This window comes from Lipophrys pholis, assembly GCF_963383615.2.
Source record: "Lipophrys pholis genome assembly, chromosome: 4".
NCBI classification, from domain to species: Eukaryota; Metazoa; Chordata; class Actinopteri; order Blenniiformes; family Blenniidae; genus Lipophrys; species Lipophrys pholis.
Window position 1 is genome coordinate 8,477,717 of NC_137637.1, and position 15,782 is coordinate 8,493,498.

The following is a 15,782-nucleotide window of genomic DNA, read 5'->3' on the forward strand; positions in this document are numbered from 1 at the left end:
GCTGCTAAGATAGGAGAAAGCTGACTTGACTTGCTAAGATGCTCCCAGTAATGATACAAGGACAGAATCTGGAGTACAAGCCTTGGCAGAACACCGACATGTCAGATATTCTTCAGAAATTACCTACACTCCAAGATGGTGGTCACCCTTGGATTTCAAAATTGGAGGAGATTATGGTAAGGACACACCCTGCCCCAGGAGACATAAGGAGACTTTTGGCTAACCTACTTGGAGTCCCAACTATGGAAGAAATCATACATAAAGCTGAACTGAATTGTTCGCTGGAAATAGAGGTAGATTTTGGAGAGCATTGAGAGATGCGTTTCCAACAAATGTGCATCCTGACAACATTCTCATCGAACCACTGGGACAAGGAGAAAATCCGAGCGCCTACGTCTCGAGGGCTCACCAAGTGTGGAGAAATATCACAGGAAACGATCCAGATTTGAATCAAATGGAGTAGTCGATCCTGTGAGACAAGATACAGAAGGGACTGCCACGACCAGTGAGGAGCAAATTAGCAGAAGTGGTAGCCCTTGGAAGCATGGCGAAAGGCATTTATACAGATCATGTAGCCCACCAAGTAAAGATATATCGGAAGAAAGAACACGACCAGAAAGAACAAGATCAAGAGACTCTCAGAAAACTCAATCAGATAAAACTGGTGGTTAACGAAGAGAAGTGCCAGATCCATACACCTTATTAGCTAAAATCCCTCCAAATCCTACACATTTCACAGCAGCTGACTGATGTGGTGAATTCTTCAGTGTTCCACTTAGTATTGAAGGATGACTTAACAAGAGTAGATCAGATGCTAACGAGCACAGTTGTTCAGTATATGGATGATATTATTATCAGTTCACCAAATGATGCTCAATAAGTTGCTAATGTTTTTGCCAAAGCTTTTGTGCACGTTTTGTGCCGGGAATTAATCCCTAGATAGGGACTTCCAGATCGAACATCCTCAGATAATGGTAAAGTGTTTGTGGATAGAACGGTGAAGGTGATGTTGCAAAAACTGGGAATCAAGCATGGTTTGGTGTATTCCCACTGATGAAGCTGTTATTTGGTCGAATGATGAAAGTACTGACGGGACAATATCCTGTACAAATACATAATGAGATTGGAGTTGCCATAGCAATAAGAGAAGAATATTGTTGGTGTCAAGCTGTGACTAACACCGAGCCTCCAGGATATTATGCCTATGATCAAGGGGACACGTTAGAGTTGATGTCCTGTATACAACGGTTGATCTTATGGTAGAATTGAGCCGGAAGCTATTTAGGTTATTGCCACAACCATAGGGGTGTTGACTTGTCCTGCTGCGTTTATACATACCAGGCAAGGAGCCAAGAGTTTAACAATGGATATGAGGATACTTGGCAGGACATGATAGGAAACAATAAAAACATTTACATAAGAGGAGTTTGAATAATCTGTCAAACACTAAGAGAAGCCGTAGTTTGACATTGTTGAAGCATGAAATGGCATTGGATTATATTTTGGCCAATCAGGGTGGTCTTTGCATGCCGATGAATCTAACTGGTGATGTTTGTTATACTTTGATTCCCAATAACGCCGGTATCATTATTAGCGTTGTTGGGGCTGAAGATTCAGTGAACTGTTTCTCAAAGTTTCTCCCCCGAAGGAAAACACCAGCAACAATGAACAGGCCATAAAACAGCAGGGGAGCGAGCCAGACCCCGGAAGTGGCCAATGAGGATGCTCGAATCCGACCCGAACACCACAGGGGTCCGAAATTCTAGCCTGGGTGAAACTTCTCCTACCAAATCTCTCGGCTTCTCAATCTACCCTTCGAGGGAGACACGTCTCTGCCTCAGGATGATGAAGAGAGCACCCAAATAGGAACAAAAGAAACATCAACGCCAGCCAGCTGGACGAGCAGGACCCAGTTTGGACTACATCTTCAGTTTCCTATATTTTTCCTGTTTTTGGGGGATTCTGGAGACCAGAGCCAGCGTCTCCTCTTCTCCAAAATCATCCTCTCAGCTGTCCACTCCTGCAGCTGAAGCCAGGCCTCTGAATTCAGGATGCTTAATTCAGACCCGGTAACAACCAGTTACCACAGCCTCCCAGAACCAACAACAGAACTGGAGGGTGAGAGCTTTGTCTGGGCAGAAAATAGTTAGAATGATGTTCTGTTGAAAATGCAATGTGTTTCAATGTGCCGCTCAGAAGGCCGCAGCATCCCATATGTTTGTGTTCACGCGCACCAACCAAGTCCAGGACTCTGGTTTTCCACCTCAGAACCAGAGGTCCAAGTGAGCTCCAGGCCCACTGGGAGCTTTATGTGGAGGAACCAGGGTTCAGAACTGAGCGTTGTCAGAATTCTCTGTCTTTCTCTTGTCTTCATCCTCTCTCATTCTCCCCCCTTCTTCACTAACCCGGATCTCCTCGCAGCCCTGCTCTCCTCTTATCTGATCAAGATAAGGTCACACACACAACTGCATGTTATCTGCTGCAGAGCAGATCTGCCTTGATCACAAGAGTTCTAACTGCAGGTCCCGACCTCCACTTAGGACTCCGGTGCTCAGAACCGGGCCAACGGAACCGCCTGTTCGTTACGCCCTCAGTAGACTGCCTTGCTCCGAGACCGTCCTTGCGCATGCGCGCTCGACGGACGTCTTGTTTATCTGGCCGCTGAGCAACCGCCGCGTCCCCAGAAAGAGCGAGTCAAACGCCTCTAGTGGTCGCGTTGGTCATCGCAATCCCTCTTGACATCCACCTGGTGGACACATCAAGTCATTGCGCTCTCCCTCTGCGCGCCGCCGCACGCTCCTAGTGGTCGTTATGGTCACCGCATTGACCAGCCGACGTCTGCCTCCACCTGGTGGACGTTCGAGGTAATTACACCCACTCACTCCAGACCACACACACACACACACACACCCACCCACCCACCCACCCACCCACCCACCCACCCACCCACCCACCCACACACACACACACACACACACACACACACACACACACACACACACACACACACACACACTCTTTGTACATAGTGTTTGCTGTTTAATAGATTAGATCTCCGTGTTAGATGTCGTTTGCCATTTGAATGTGTTGATTTATGAGATGATTTCAGAATTATTTATGAATTAATACATTTTTATTAATAAACGCCTGTTAGCTGAAATGAACGCTTCTTGGTGATTATTGTGTATTTATTGTTGACAATTCACTGGTTTGTAACAGTCTGTGCTCGGATCTCACACCTTCCAATTTATTTAAGATTGTTATATTTTATGCAGAAATATTAACTAACTTAAATAAACTTTTTACAAACGAGACTGATATTTTGGTATTAGCTATTTCCAGTTTATCTGGTGGTGCCCCGATTTATTATTAATACATAAATAACAAATTTATGCAAATTAATAATGTTTTTATTAATAAATTATTTTTGATAATTTATTCATTTTTTTTTGTTTTTAGAGTAATTATCCAATTACTTTAGGAGTTGTTAATGAGTAAATGACCGTTTACTTCCATTAATAATTTCAATTTTTCATAAATTACTTCCAGTGATTTATTACTTTCAGTAATCTATTTCTTACAGTAATTTAATGCTAATAACCAACCATAAATCCCAACAGCGTGCTTGATGCGTTAGAAAACATAAGAGATGCGTTTGGGCCACAGGAAGGAGCTGGTTGGTCTGCAAATGCTTGGTTGAAAAATAGGTTTGGAGCAACGATCTTGTAGATTATAGCTGGAGGTTATATCGTTGGGAGTGATGCTTTGTTGTTGTTCGGTAGTGCTGACCTGTATTTAGGTTATGATTTTGCGATGGATTGGAGTTCTGTTGCTTAAAGATCAAATACAGATGCCTCTGCTACAGACGACTGACACTGACCATGACAAAGATGATGTAGTGTTGGATGCTGAATTGGTGGAGATATATCCATTTTCGATGACACTAACTATAGTGTGAGGTATCAATTTTCTGTGATTTCGTTTATACTCATAATGGTGATTTGTTGATGTTTTGATTTTGTATCTGCACCCGCTATTTTGCACGGATACTGGTTGTTGTTTTCTTTTCCTGTCACCTCAGGACAACAATGGGGACCAGCTACTATTGGGGTTAGTTGTGAGATCCAGATGCTCTGAAGACATTCAGAAGCCCAAACATGAACAATGGAGCTGATCAGAGGACACTGAAAAAAGGACACTTTTCGTGACCAAATCATCGTCATACTGGGGTCGATGCCACTGAAGAGGCTCCAGTGGGACTTCTCCAAAGTTCCATCGCATAATGCATCCTGTTTCTTAATTTGTTTCTTGTAATCTTTAGTTTTGATTGATGACATCGATATAGTAGTAGTTCTATTACGACACGTTACTTTGGTTCATGTTTGTGTTTTTATTATTACATGTTTACCCAATATGTTGCCTTTTTGGGGAATTACACCTACTGTTGAAGTAAATGCATGGGAACCTCAGTTGTTTTGTTTTGTATAGGTATTCAGGGATGTCGGGGGCTAGGCAGGGAAAGATCCACAGGGAGGTCCACTGGGCCAACTAGCCGAAGTGTGGATACCTTTTGATGTTACTTTCTGGGGTTTCTATGAATGTTTGCTTGATGTATGCACATGTCTTTGCGTCTGCCTTTGTAATGTTCCTCATTTACTTGAGCAGGGGTGCATTAAGCTTACAGGTTTTCTTGTAAACTGATTGACATGCATTTTTGGATAGATTTCTGCTCACAGGTTTTTGAATCCCATACCCCTACCTTTGCAGCGGTTGTGTGGTGCAGCATGACAACAACTTTTATTGTCGTTGTTTTTTCTGTTGTTTTGTTCATGTACGTGATATCTGTTCTTCCACTATCAAGGCTTCTCGTTAGCCTTGAAAGGGGGATATATGGTATATTATTTTCTTATATTTCCTTATGTTTTCTCTGTGTGTTACTCTTTGCCTGATGTCATATCATGCCCTCTCCTTGGAATGCTGGTTGGTGCCTATAGGTCTGGCCAGGTCATATGTGAGATCACATCTCATCTTGTGGGGGGGGCTGAAGGACAGAGGAATCAACTCAAACTAAGCCAGATGTTATGAGATCATCATGGCATATTAGAATAAGCAAATTGTGTGTGTGGTCTCTCTGGTCAGTATACAACTGACCAAAGCCTTTGTGCTGGCAGAGTAGCAGATTGGAAGCCAGCTTTTCTCAACCCGACTCATGTCATCAGTCTGGGATTTCTTTGATGCCACCTGATTCGATATCAAATATTTTTAACCAAACAAAGAAGCATTGTCGAAGCAAGTTCTTTTTCTCTCTCTCTCTCTCTCTCTCTCTCTCTCACGTTAGTTGAAGTTCTCTTCAGTCACAACAAATAAAAACATTCAAGTGTAAATTTAATGGTTATAAAAGCAATATTTTACCAGTTTGGTCCACTCAAGATGAAACTAGACTGTATGTGGCCCCTGAAGTAAATTCAATTTATTATTTATTATTTATTTGATAATTGTTTTGTATACATCTAATGTACATGTATATATAGAATACACCTTGGTATTGGTTCAATTAAGTGCTTTTAAATAACCTTTCATCACTTTGCCTCCAACCACGAGAGGCACAACCGGCCTTTATATAAGCAAGTAGCTGCTCTCTTCCCCATTGAAAACAGGAGGGAGCTAATCTATTCATTCGAGAAACAGAAAAGTGTCTGCCAAAACTGAAACGTCACCAGGAAAAGTACATCTTTCAGTCAAGATGGGTAAAAAGATTAACTCTTGACAGAGTTCAAAGGAAATTAATGTGACCTAAAACAAAGTCCGCTATGAAAGATTTCCATTTAAGGCAACACTACAACACCACCCACAGAGACAAATATCTAAAACACACCGGAGCCGCTAGAGCTGCTGCCCTCAATGGGAAAATATACAGACAGCACAGCCTTTTCACAAAAACCAAAACTGCACAGGAGTCAGCTATCATGTTCCTTATTAGTCAGGTTCACTATGAAAGCTATACATTTTCAGAAAATGTATAGTGTTGGGCTTAAGATTCCATTGAACTCCTCCAAGCAGTTTCTCTGACAGAAGAGAAACACCAGGAACAATGAACAGGCCATAAAACAGCAGGGAGCAAGGCAAAGACCCCAGGAAGTTCCCAACCCCCAGGTTGGCAACCAATGGTAATGGTCGAACCCGACCCGGACACCACAGGGGTCTAAAAATCAACTTGGTGAGACTCCTTTCCAACCAACTGCCCCCTGCTTCTCATCCCAGCCACCGAGAGGGACACACGTCTCTGCTGCTTCAGGACGGTAAAGAAAGCACCAAGTGGACCCAAGGTACCAAACCCACCTCAGCCCGCTGGACGAGCAGGGCACGGTTTGGACTACTTCTTCTCTTTTCCTTTTTCCTTTTTTTGGGGACTCTGGAGACTCGAGCCTGCGTATCCCCCCCACCTTCAAATGCCTCACTGTCCACTCTTGCAGCTGAAGCCAGGCCTCTGAATTTAGGACGCTGAATTCAGACCCGTTAACAACCAGTTACCGCTGCCTCACAGAACTGAACAGCACCATGGACGGTGCTGTCCAGCACAGCAACTGGACAGTAGGAGAGCTTTTGTCTGGGCAGAAATTGTTAGATTAGCGGGAAGCTAACATGCAATGTGTTTCAAAATGCCGCTGATAAAGCCATCGCAGCCCATATGTTTGTGTACGCGCGTTCACACGCACCAAACAAGTTTGGTACTCGGGTTTTCCACCTCAGAACCAGAAAATCAAGTGAGCTCCAGGCCCACTGGCATCTCTGTGTAGAGGAACCAGGATTCAGAACCGAACCTTGCCAGAATTCTCTGTCTTTCTCTTCTCTCCCCCTCTCTCATCTCCCCCTCTTTCACTAACCCGAGTCTGCACTTCCCCTGCGCTTGTGTTATCTGATCAAGACAAGCTCACACACAGCCACAGTTAGCAACAAAATTACTATCTGGTGCTGCTAAAACCACATCTGCATCGATCACCAGAGTTCTAACTGCATGTCCCGACATCCACTTAGAACTCCGGCGCTCAGAACCGGGCCAACGGAACCGCCTGTTCGTTTACAGTAAGTGAGACCGCTTCGCTCCGAGACCGCCCTCGTGCATGCGCGCACGACGGACGTCTTGTTTTTCTGGCCGCTAAGCAACCGCCGCGACCCCAGAAAGAACAAGTCAAACGGCTCTAGTGGTCGCGTGGGTCATCGCAATCCCTCTTGACGTCCACCTGGTGGACGCATCAAGTCATTGTGCTCTCCCTCTGGGCGACGCACGGCCCTAGTGGTCGTCACGGTCACCACACTGACCCGCCAACGTCTGCCTCCACCTGGTGGACATTCAAGGTCATCACACCCACTCACATTGACCCGCCAACATCTGCCTCCACCTGGTTGACTTTCGATGTCATTACACCCATTCACCCTCATCACTCAACACACACACACACACACACCCACACCCACACACACACCCACACACACACACACACACACACACACACACAGACCCTCTTTGTACATAGTGTTGCTGTTTAATAGATTAGATCTCCATGTTAGATGACGTTTGCTACTTGAATGTGTTGATTTATGAAATGATTTCTGAACTATTTATGGATTAATACATTTTTGTTAATAAACGCCTGTGAGCTGAATTGAACGCTTCTTGGTGATTATTGTGTATTTATTGTTGACAATTTACTGGTTTGTAACAGTCTGTGCTCGGATCTCACACATTCCTATTGTATTTAAGATTGTTATATTTTTACACAGAAATATTAACTAACTTAACTCATTTTTTTGATCATTTATTAACTTTTGAGTAATTACTCAATTACTTTAAGAGTTGTTAATGAGTAAATGACCGTTTACTTCCATTAATAATTAAAATTTTTCATAAATTACTTCCAGTGATCTATTACTTTCAGTAATCTATTACTTACAGTAATTTAACACTAATAACCAACCATAAATCCCAACAATAGTATAAGCAATCAAGAAACTCATGTTTCTAGTTGCCCAGAGTCTTATATGATTATATTTTACAAAATGGCTTTTGTCAAAATCTCAGCTTCTAAATAACCTAGAAATTTAAGTAAGTTGAACCACCATTTTCAGGGCCAATGAATCCTATGGTCCTAGTTACAAATGTGTCAAGGCATTTAATGCGGCAGTATTTACAAATACTTACTAATTTCATAACAAAAAAATATTCATTAAGCCATACTAAACACCAACCACAAGGACATGTTTATGTAGTGGTCCAATTATTGTAGTAGGCCTTATATTATGCCGATATGCCAACCAGTACGATTTTATCGTATTTAGTATGATGAAATCAATCAATATGACAATATGAATTTTTTCCCATTTTCTTTTGGTGGCCATCAAAAATATGATTTCTTGACCGTTTTCCCAGTCTCTTTTTTTTTGTTTTTTTTTATCAAAATGTAGGCATCTCTGACCACCATGTAGGTTGAACAGTTTACTGTACTCTATTTAAGTTCTAAACTTGATGTCAGAGCTCGAGCAGTACGACTAGGTCCACCATTTTGGACGTCCCTTGACTGTAAACAACACACAAAACAGTCACACTTAAGCATAATTTGATCAGATGACAGAGAAGATTGGCATCTCTTGTGTAGCTGTAGGCTGCAGTAACAGGCAGGAAACCTGTCCATACCTCTCATTTTATCCTTTCCCTGCTGACCCTGAGAGAAAGAAGAGATGGATTGCAGCTATGAGAAGTGAAGGCTGCATGGAGACAACTAAGCACTCCAGCTTTTGCAGTGCCAATTTCAAAAACAGGTTGGTAGTTTGTTTCTGTGTGGACAGGTTTTATAGTTCAATTACAGAAGTTAGCTTCTCCTGTGACTGTAGTTAGGAGAAACGTGGGGACTAACTTCTGCTCCGGGCCAGCGATGTCCTTAGATTTTGGGTTAACTCTCTTGCTTCACATCAGTCAAGAAGCAGGGCCATGGACTTGGTTTCATGCTCACCACTTGTAGCACTCAGTTGACATTAATTCTATACATGTACAGGTCTGTGAGCCCCCAGCTATCTCAGTTGGTAGAGCATGAGACTCGCAATTTCAAGGTAGTGGGTTCCCGTGGGCTCACCACCCGCACGAAAGGTTCTTAATCAGTGCAATGTGATCTGGGTGACAGCCACCACCGCTGCCGGGAAACAGATAAGCGGGAGAAAATGGATGGATGGATGTACAGGTGTTTGTATCTAAGGTTATTATTATTTTGCAGCAAACTTGCTCAAAAACTCACCAAATTTGGCATGCTCATAAAGACTGGCGATTTAAGGAAGGAGTGCTAAAATGTCTCTCTTGCGTTACCGAGAAAAAACAAAATGGCCACCACGGCCCAGTGCAATGTCGTAGAGAGATCAAACCAAAACTTAACTGTCCGTCTCATCGAGACTTAAAAATCATGCGCCGGTATCCCAGACCTAAATCTGACAGGAAGTCCGCAGTTTGCCTTTTAAAGTCCGATTTTCACCCAAAAAAGGCCCTCAACCTCTGAAGGAGAATACGTTTGACCCCCTAAACATGCTCACATGCTCACCAAATTTGGCACGCTCATTAACACTGGATAACATTAAAAGAAAATGTAAAAATGAACCCCCAAAGAGCCAAAATGTGCTCTCTCGCTCCACCGACAAACACTACAATGGCCACCAAAAACACTTAAACGGCAACCACGGCCCGTAGGAATGTCGTAGGGAGATCAAACAAAAACTCAATCGTTTGTCTCATCAAGCCTTACAAATCACGTGCTGGTACCCCTGACCTAATTCTGACAGGAAGTCTGCAATTTGCCTTTCAAAATAAGATTTGCAAACGCTAGCTCCTCTGAGCGAGAATATCTATCCACTTCAAAAACCTATTAAATGATAGAGGACACTCTCCTCCTCAATAATCCCGAATATCATTTTCAGTCGTTGAGCGGTTTTGTATTTATTTGCCATCAAAGTTCCAAACACCTAATCCCACCTCCTCGCCGCAGTTTAAACGATATTTCAACGAGATTAAACGAGAGTCTCCTGCTCAATAATTCAGTTCAACTTTTTGACTCGTCCAGCATTTTTTTTTTTTAAATTAGCCATCAAAGTTCCGAACACCGGATGTTTTTTACAAGTTTACAAGTTTTTTTGATATTTCATTATATTTTGCACCAGAATGTTTCATGAAACTGGACTTAATTTTCAGTAACTGTTTGATCTTGCAAAATATAGGCAATTTCATTACATACACTGTGACCACAACGAAGAAAAACTTTGAAGTGTAAATTTAAAGGTTAATATAGCAATCTGTTTTACCTACTGTTCCTGTAGTGTTTCTTATTGTTTTTTTGCAGCCTTGGGTGGCTTGGAGGCCAAATTTGACCCACTAAACACACTCATCAAGACTGACAATAGAATTAAGGACATGTAAAAATGATGTACTTAATTCTGTTTTCAGGTTGATAACATTTAAAGGGGCAAGGGGCCATGATTGGGCCGACCCCGAAGGTCCAGGGGGCTGGGACAGAGCAGGAGGAGGAGGAGGACAACAGAGCAGGAGGAGGAGCAGGAGGAGGAGGAGAAGGAGGTGGCATGCTTATTAATGCTAATGCTAGGCAAGTTAGCTTAGCAGATTAGCATGTGAGATAAGACCACATTCCAGGTCAGGTACACCTGGGGAGTAATCTGTGTGATTTTCAGGTAAATAACATTTAAAGGGGCCAGAGGCCATGATTGGGCCGGAGGCCGTTATTGAGCCGACTCCGACGGGCCATGGGGCAAGGTCCCGACCAACGCTGCTTGCAGCTTTAATTTATGTATGTATTTCATGGTATTGCGCAATCCTGGGTGTAAATGATATAACAATTTTAAGTCACACCTGCAGTTAATGATGTCACCAGTGTGAGAGAGGATGGATTATATCCACATATTTGGAAACAAGTCCTCTGAATCCAGTTTTCGGGAAAATATTTTCATAAAATTATTATTTCTTGAGAGGAAAATGTGTTGTCTTTCAGTCTGTGTGGGTTTCGAAGCACTCAGACGTAAACTTTAGACACTCGGAGGCTCGGTTTGACGCAGATGCACGATTTTGCTCCATCCGACTCAATGAGAAATGTCTCTTGAAATCGCGGGGGCGAAAAAAATGACAGCATTGCTCGCTCTCGTCAAAAAGGTCATGTTTTATGGTATTTTCCCCACTTGTGTTACATCGTCTTGTTAGGCATGTTCTTGTTGCACTTCTGATCTGCTCTTTTTGTCGATCAGAGTCACGGTTTAGCCACAGTCGCCACTTGTTCAGCGTCTTCTATTACGGCTGTTCTTGAGGAGACATTTTGATTTTCCCATGTATTTTAATGAGAGGAGGGAGGCGGAGGGATTTGGCGTTCGGAACTTTGACAGCTAACAAAAATTAAACTGCTCGACTAATCAAAAAAGTGAACAGAATTATTGAACAAGAGAGTCTCTTCAATAGCGTTTCGAAGCCGATTCGATATTTGGTCTCAGAGAAGATAGCGTTTGCAAATCTTATTTTGAAAGGTGAATTGCAGACTTCCTGTTTGATTTAGGTCAGGGGTATCAGCACGTTATTTTTAGGTCTTGGTGAGCTGAACAATTGAGTTTTGGTTTGATCTCTCTACGAGATTCCTACGGGCCGTGGTAGCCGTTTTAGTGTTTTTATGTGGCCGTTTTAGGGTTTCTAGGTGGTGATCGACAGCACATCTTGGCACATTTAGATTTTCATCTATATTTCACCAGTCTTTATGAGCATCCCAAATTTGGTGAGCATTTGAGCATTTTTAGGGGGTCAAATTTATTTGCCCTCAGAGGTAATAGCGTTTGCGTGAGAGACTTTTTTGGATGAAAATCTTACTTTGAAAGGAAAATGGCAGACTTCCTTGAATTTAGGTCAGGAGTATCAGCGAAATGGATGGAAGGAGAAACAGTGTAGCTGTGGAGGAATAATCCCTGGTTTAAGAACCTCCTATCACCAGCAAAGTCATACTGAAGAGAAAAGGATAATTCATAAGGAAAGAAGTAAGGCTCAGACAGAAAATAAAGTTGTGCCACAAAGACATTTACAGTCTTTAACAGATTTATAAAGGCTTCTCAGATCTTACCTTATATAAACTGCACTCAAAATTATGTTGAAAATTTCTGTCTTCATTTTTAACATACATTTCTATTCAAATCAAAGGTTATGCTCAAAGAATCACACACACACACACACACACACACACACACACACACACACACACACACACACACACACACACACACACACACACACACACACACACACACACACACACACACACACACACACACACACACACACACACCTTGGGTGAGCTCAGAGACCTCCTCAGGTTGTAAACGGATGGGTCAGCATATATGAGGTCCTCCTTCATCCTGCCTGGAAACTGATCAAAACGGGTCGAGGTTGATCGAGCTGGTGAGGCGAAGTTGGGCGGGACCGGTGAGTAATGTCCCCCCAATGATGATGAGGGGGACCTGGGGACAGACCTGGATCGGGGCTGGATAGATAGGCGCCTCATTGATGTTTCCATTCCACTATAATACTGCGACCCCCATGTGTCCAGAGGGATGTGAGGTCCATACAGCTGATGGCTTCCATCTCTCAAAGAGCAGCGCTTTTTCTTGACTGTCCAGTGTCGGTCATATGCCCCCAGAGCAGAGACAGAGCAGATGCTGTCAGGTCGGACCCCTGCAGGGTATACAGGGTACTCATCCATGTACTGGGAGCCATCAGAATAAGAATAGTAGTCAGCCGAGACCCCCCTGTTCGCTGGGAAGTAATGAGTCGGGCTGCAAAGACAAAGGCAGTGATTATTTCAACCAAATCAGTATATAAATTGTGTCATTTTAATCCAAAAAAAGAAATTCAGAATCATTACAAATTTAAAGTAAAATCTTTTTTGTGGGTTAGTTATTGAGTTGATTAGTTGAAGTCGCTTAGACACAACCATAGACTTATACTATGACTCTGGGTACACATACCCAGGACATTATCTCTATGTTACCTGATTAACTCACACAGGCATTCGTGATTGTGACAAGCATTAACACGAAGCAGGTTTTTAACTCGTGAGTTCAACCTAGAGTTTTCCCTTCAGGATCAGTGCGTGTGCACATGAAAGAGGCGGAGTTTGCAGCATCTTTCCAATCAGACACGGAGAAACTCTGTAGTGCAGCTTACTTTATCATAGGGGAGCAGTTTTCTCCGAAAATATGAAGAATTAAAACACATCCACCAATAATGTTGCTGCACCCAAAGACAGAAAATACCCGACTTGTTAATCCGTGACTTTATCCAGAACCTAACCTGCTCCTGAGCAGGTTAGACATTCAGAATAAGTTACCAGGGTGATTTATCCCAGTAAGTAGTGATCGAGTGTCGCAGTACAGAAAACCAGAGTCGTAGTATAGGCCCCTGATAACCTCTTAAATTCAGCTCACTATCCAGCTACTACATCAACAAATGGTCCTAACATGGTAAAAACAAATAGTTTCATGATCATTTAAAAATTCTATGTCTTGATAACAATGTATTTTAGGAGTAGTAGAAATTGGGTTTTCTCTGAATATGCTGCTTGTTTTATCAACGAAAACATACAGTAAGAGTGTTCGTTTCACTAACATTGCGCTTTCACTTGAAAATGTGTAAACAGGGCCACATTATTGAAACATACAGTAATGCAAAAAATACAAACATAGAGAAACACACATAAGTATACAGAAACACAAACACAAATAAACACAAATATACACACAGAACCACAATAAAAACATACAGAAACACACAAAAAACTAACTATACAGCACCTGACCTGTGTTCAGATTTGTTTTATCTGCTGTCTTCTACACTATTAACCTACTTATTTCAACAATTCAAAAAATAAATAAATAAAAAAGTCAGGATGGTGCGTTGATGATCCACATGGTAGATTGCAAGGTTCAAAGTAAATCCTGCTATGCGGCAATGGAAAAGGCTTGTCGGAATGGCTCCCTAGCTTTCTTACTTTCTCCAGCAGCTTCCCTACTTTACAGTAAAGTTATCCAAGTTGTTTGATGACACGGTGAAGTTGGAGGACTTCCTCAAAAAATCTTGGAGGACTGTCTTAGAGGTGAGACAGGTTAGTTTTACCCTACTGATGATGTGTTGCAATAGTAATTCTTGACACAATGAAGGTACAGAGGGAGTTCACTGAATGAGTGAAGGAATGAGTGCAAGATGCGCTATCGCCATTTCACGTACATTTTATGTTGTTCTCTGTCATACTTAGTTTAGTTAGACTTGATCCATTGATGGAGCTGATAGCAGCGGTAGCCAGCTTCTGGTCATGACAATGACTGGATCTCATTGTTAGGTCAACAGTGGAGTCTGCTGACTGATAGGAACCTCTAACCCAGTGTATAATTCTATATTGAAGGGGATTCGAAGTTCACTTGTCTTTGTTTTTCTTACGTAGTGGGTTTAATGGCGAGGTCAGACACCTGTGCTACAAAACGGGTTTAACATACCCGGGATATCTCTCCTGACTGACGAACCCAACCATGCACAATCTTTGATAAGCATTACTACAAAGCTGGTTATTAACTCTGTATTTTAACACAGGTTATTCCGATTGTGATCACAAAAAAAGGGCAGACGTTGCAGCGTCTGACCAATCGCAAACCCTGCAGAGCAGCTTACTTTACCATGGAGAAGCAGACAGACATTCAAAAAAATGTATATCTCAAACACAACATCCAGGCCAAAAACAATACAATTGCAGACTCTGTTAATGCATGACTTCGTGAACTTGTAAAATATTAATTGGACATTATAAATGGACAGCACTCGATTTCCCATTATAATGGCACAGACATATACCTCCTTTAAAACCACTATTAGTAGGCTGTTGTTACAAGCCACCTAATGCAAGTTCCAGTTATTTGATAATTTGTGTGATATGCTAGATAATGTATATGATCATTCTAATGAACTATAATTTTTTTGAGACTTTAATATGCACTGGAACTCATGACATTGTCCAATGAAAAATAAGCTTCTTTCTCTCACAGCTGCATAGGTATCTCAAAAATTATTTTTTCCAAGAAAATAATCAAACTTAGGTATGAAATAGATCAAGTTAGTAATATATAATCAAATAATCCCATAAGAGATCATGTCATAAAAGACAAAAAAATTTCAATTTTAGTTTACTGAAGTTGCTGTGAGCTGCTGATGTAGAAAAGTTGCTTCTCCAATGCAATGACAAATCATATGGTGTGGATAACATTGACACAAAATTATTATAACTCGTAGAAAACTCCAGTTTGCATTCTTCAATTTTAGTTTGAAAAAATGTGTCAACCCAGAAGCTTGGAAAACGTCAGAGATTATTCCAAGAATGCAACAGCACCTGTCGACCTGTCTGTTGCCTGCCTTAAGAAAATGTATGGAGTGGATCGTATTCACACAAATACTGTCTTATATTGTAGATAATAAATACAGATTTCAAACATGCCTTCAGAAAAAGACATTCCACCCCTACAGTTCTGACCCAAATACTGTAGGGGTGCTTGGCATACAGAAATTGGTGGTAAAGAATTTCTAGGAGCTGTATTGTTGGATTTCAGTGTGGCTATTGACAGAACTGACCATAACTTTTGTAACAGTCTTTTGTTCTTCTGGATGATATTTTTGTTGACAATTGTGACCTGACAATGTGCCAGTAGTTCACTGTAGAGCA

At 41.9% G+C, this 15,782-nt stretch overlaps 1 protein-coding gene across 4 annotated transcripts in view; it reads right to left on the minus strand.

Annotated features, from left to right (window-relative positions):
- Positions 1–15,782, minus strand: part of plekha6 (pleckstrin homology domain containing, family A member 6) — a 177,984-nt gene that overhangs the window by 28,805 nt on the left and 133,397 nt on the right. For all 4 annotated transcript variants that reach the window (XM_080462391.1, XM_080462393.1, XM_080462394.1 and 1 more), the window contains one exon: positions 12,366–12,852. In XM_080462391.1, coding sequence (XP_080318517.1) covers positions 12,366–12,852 — 487 coding nt within the window. The remainder of the gene's footprint in view (positions 1–12,365; positions 12,853–15,782) is intronic.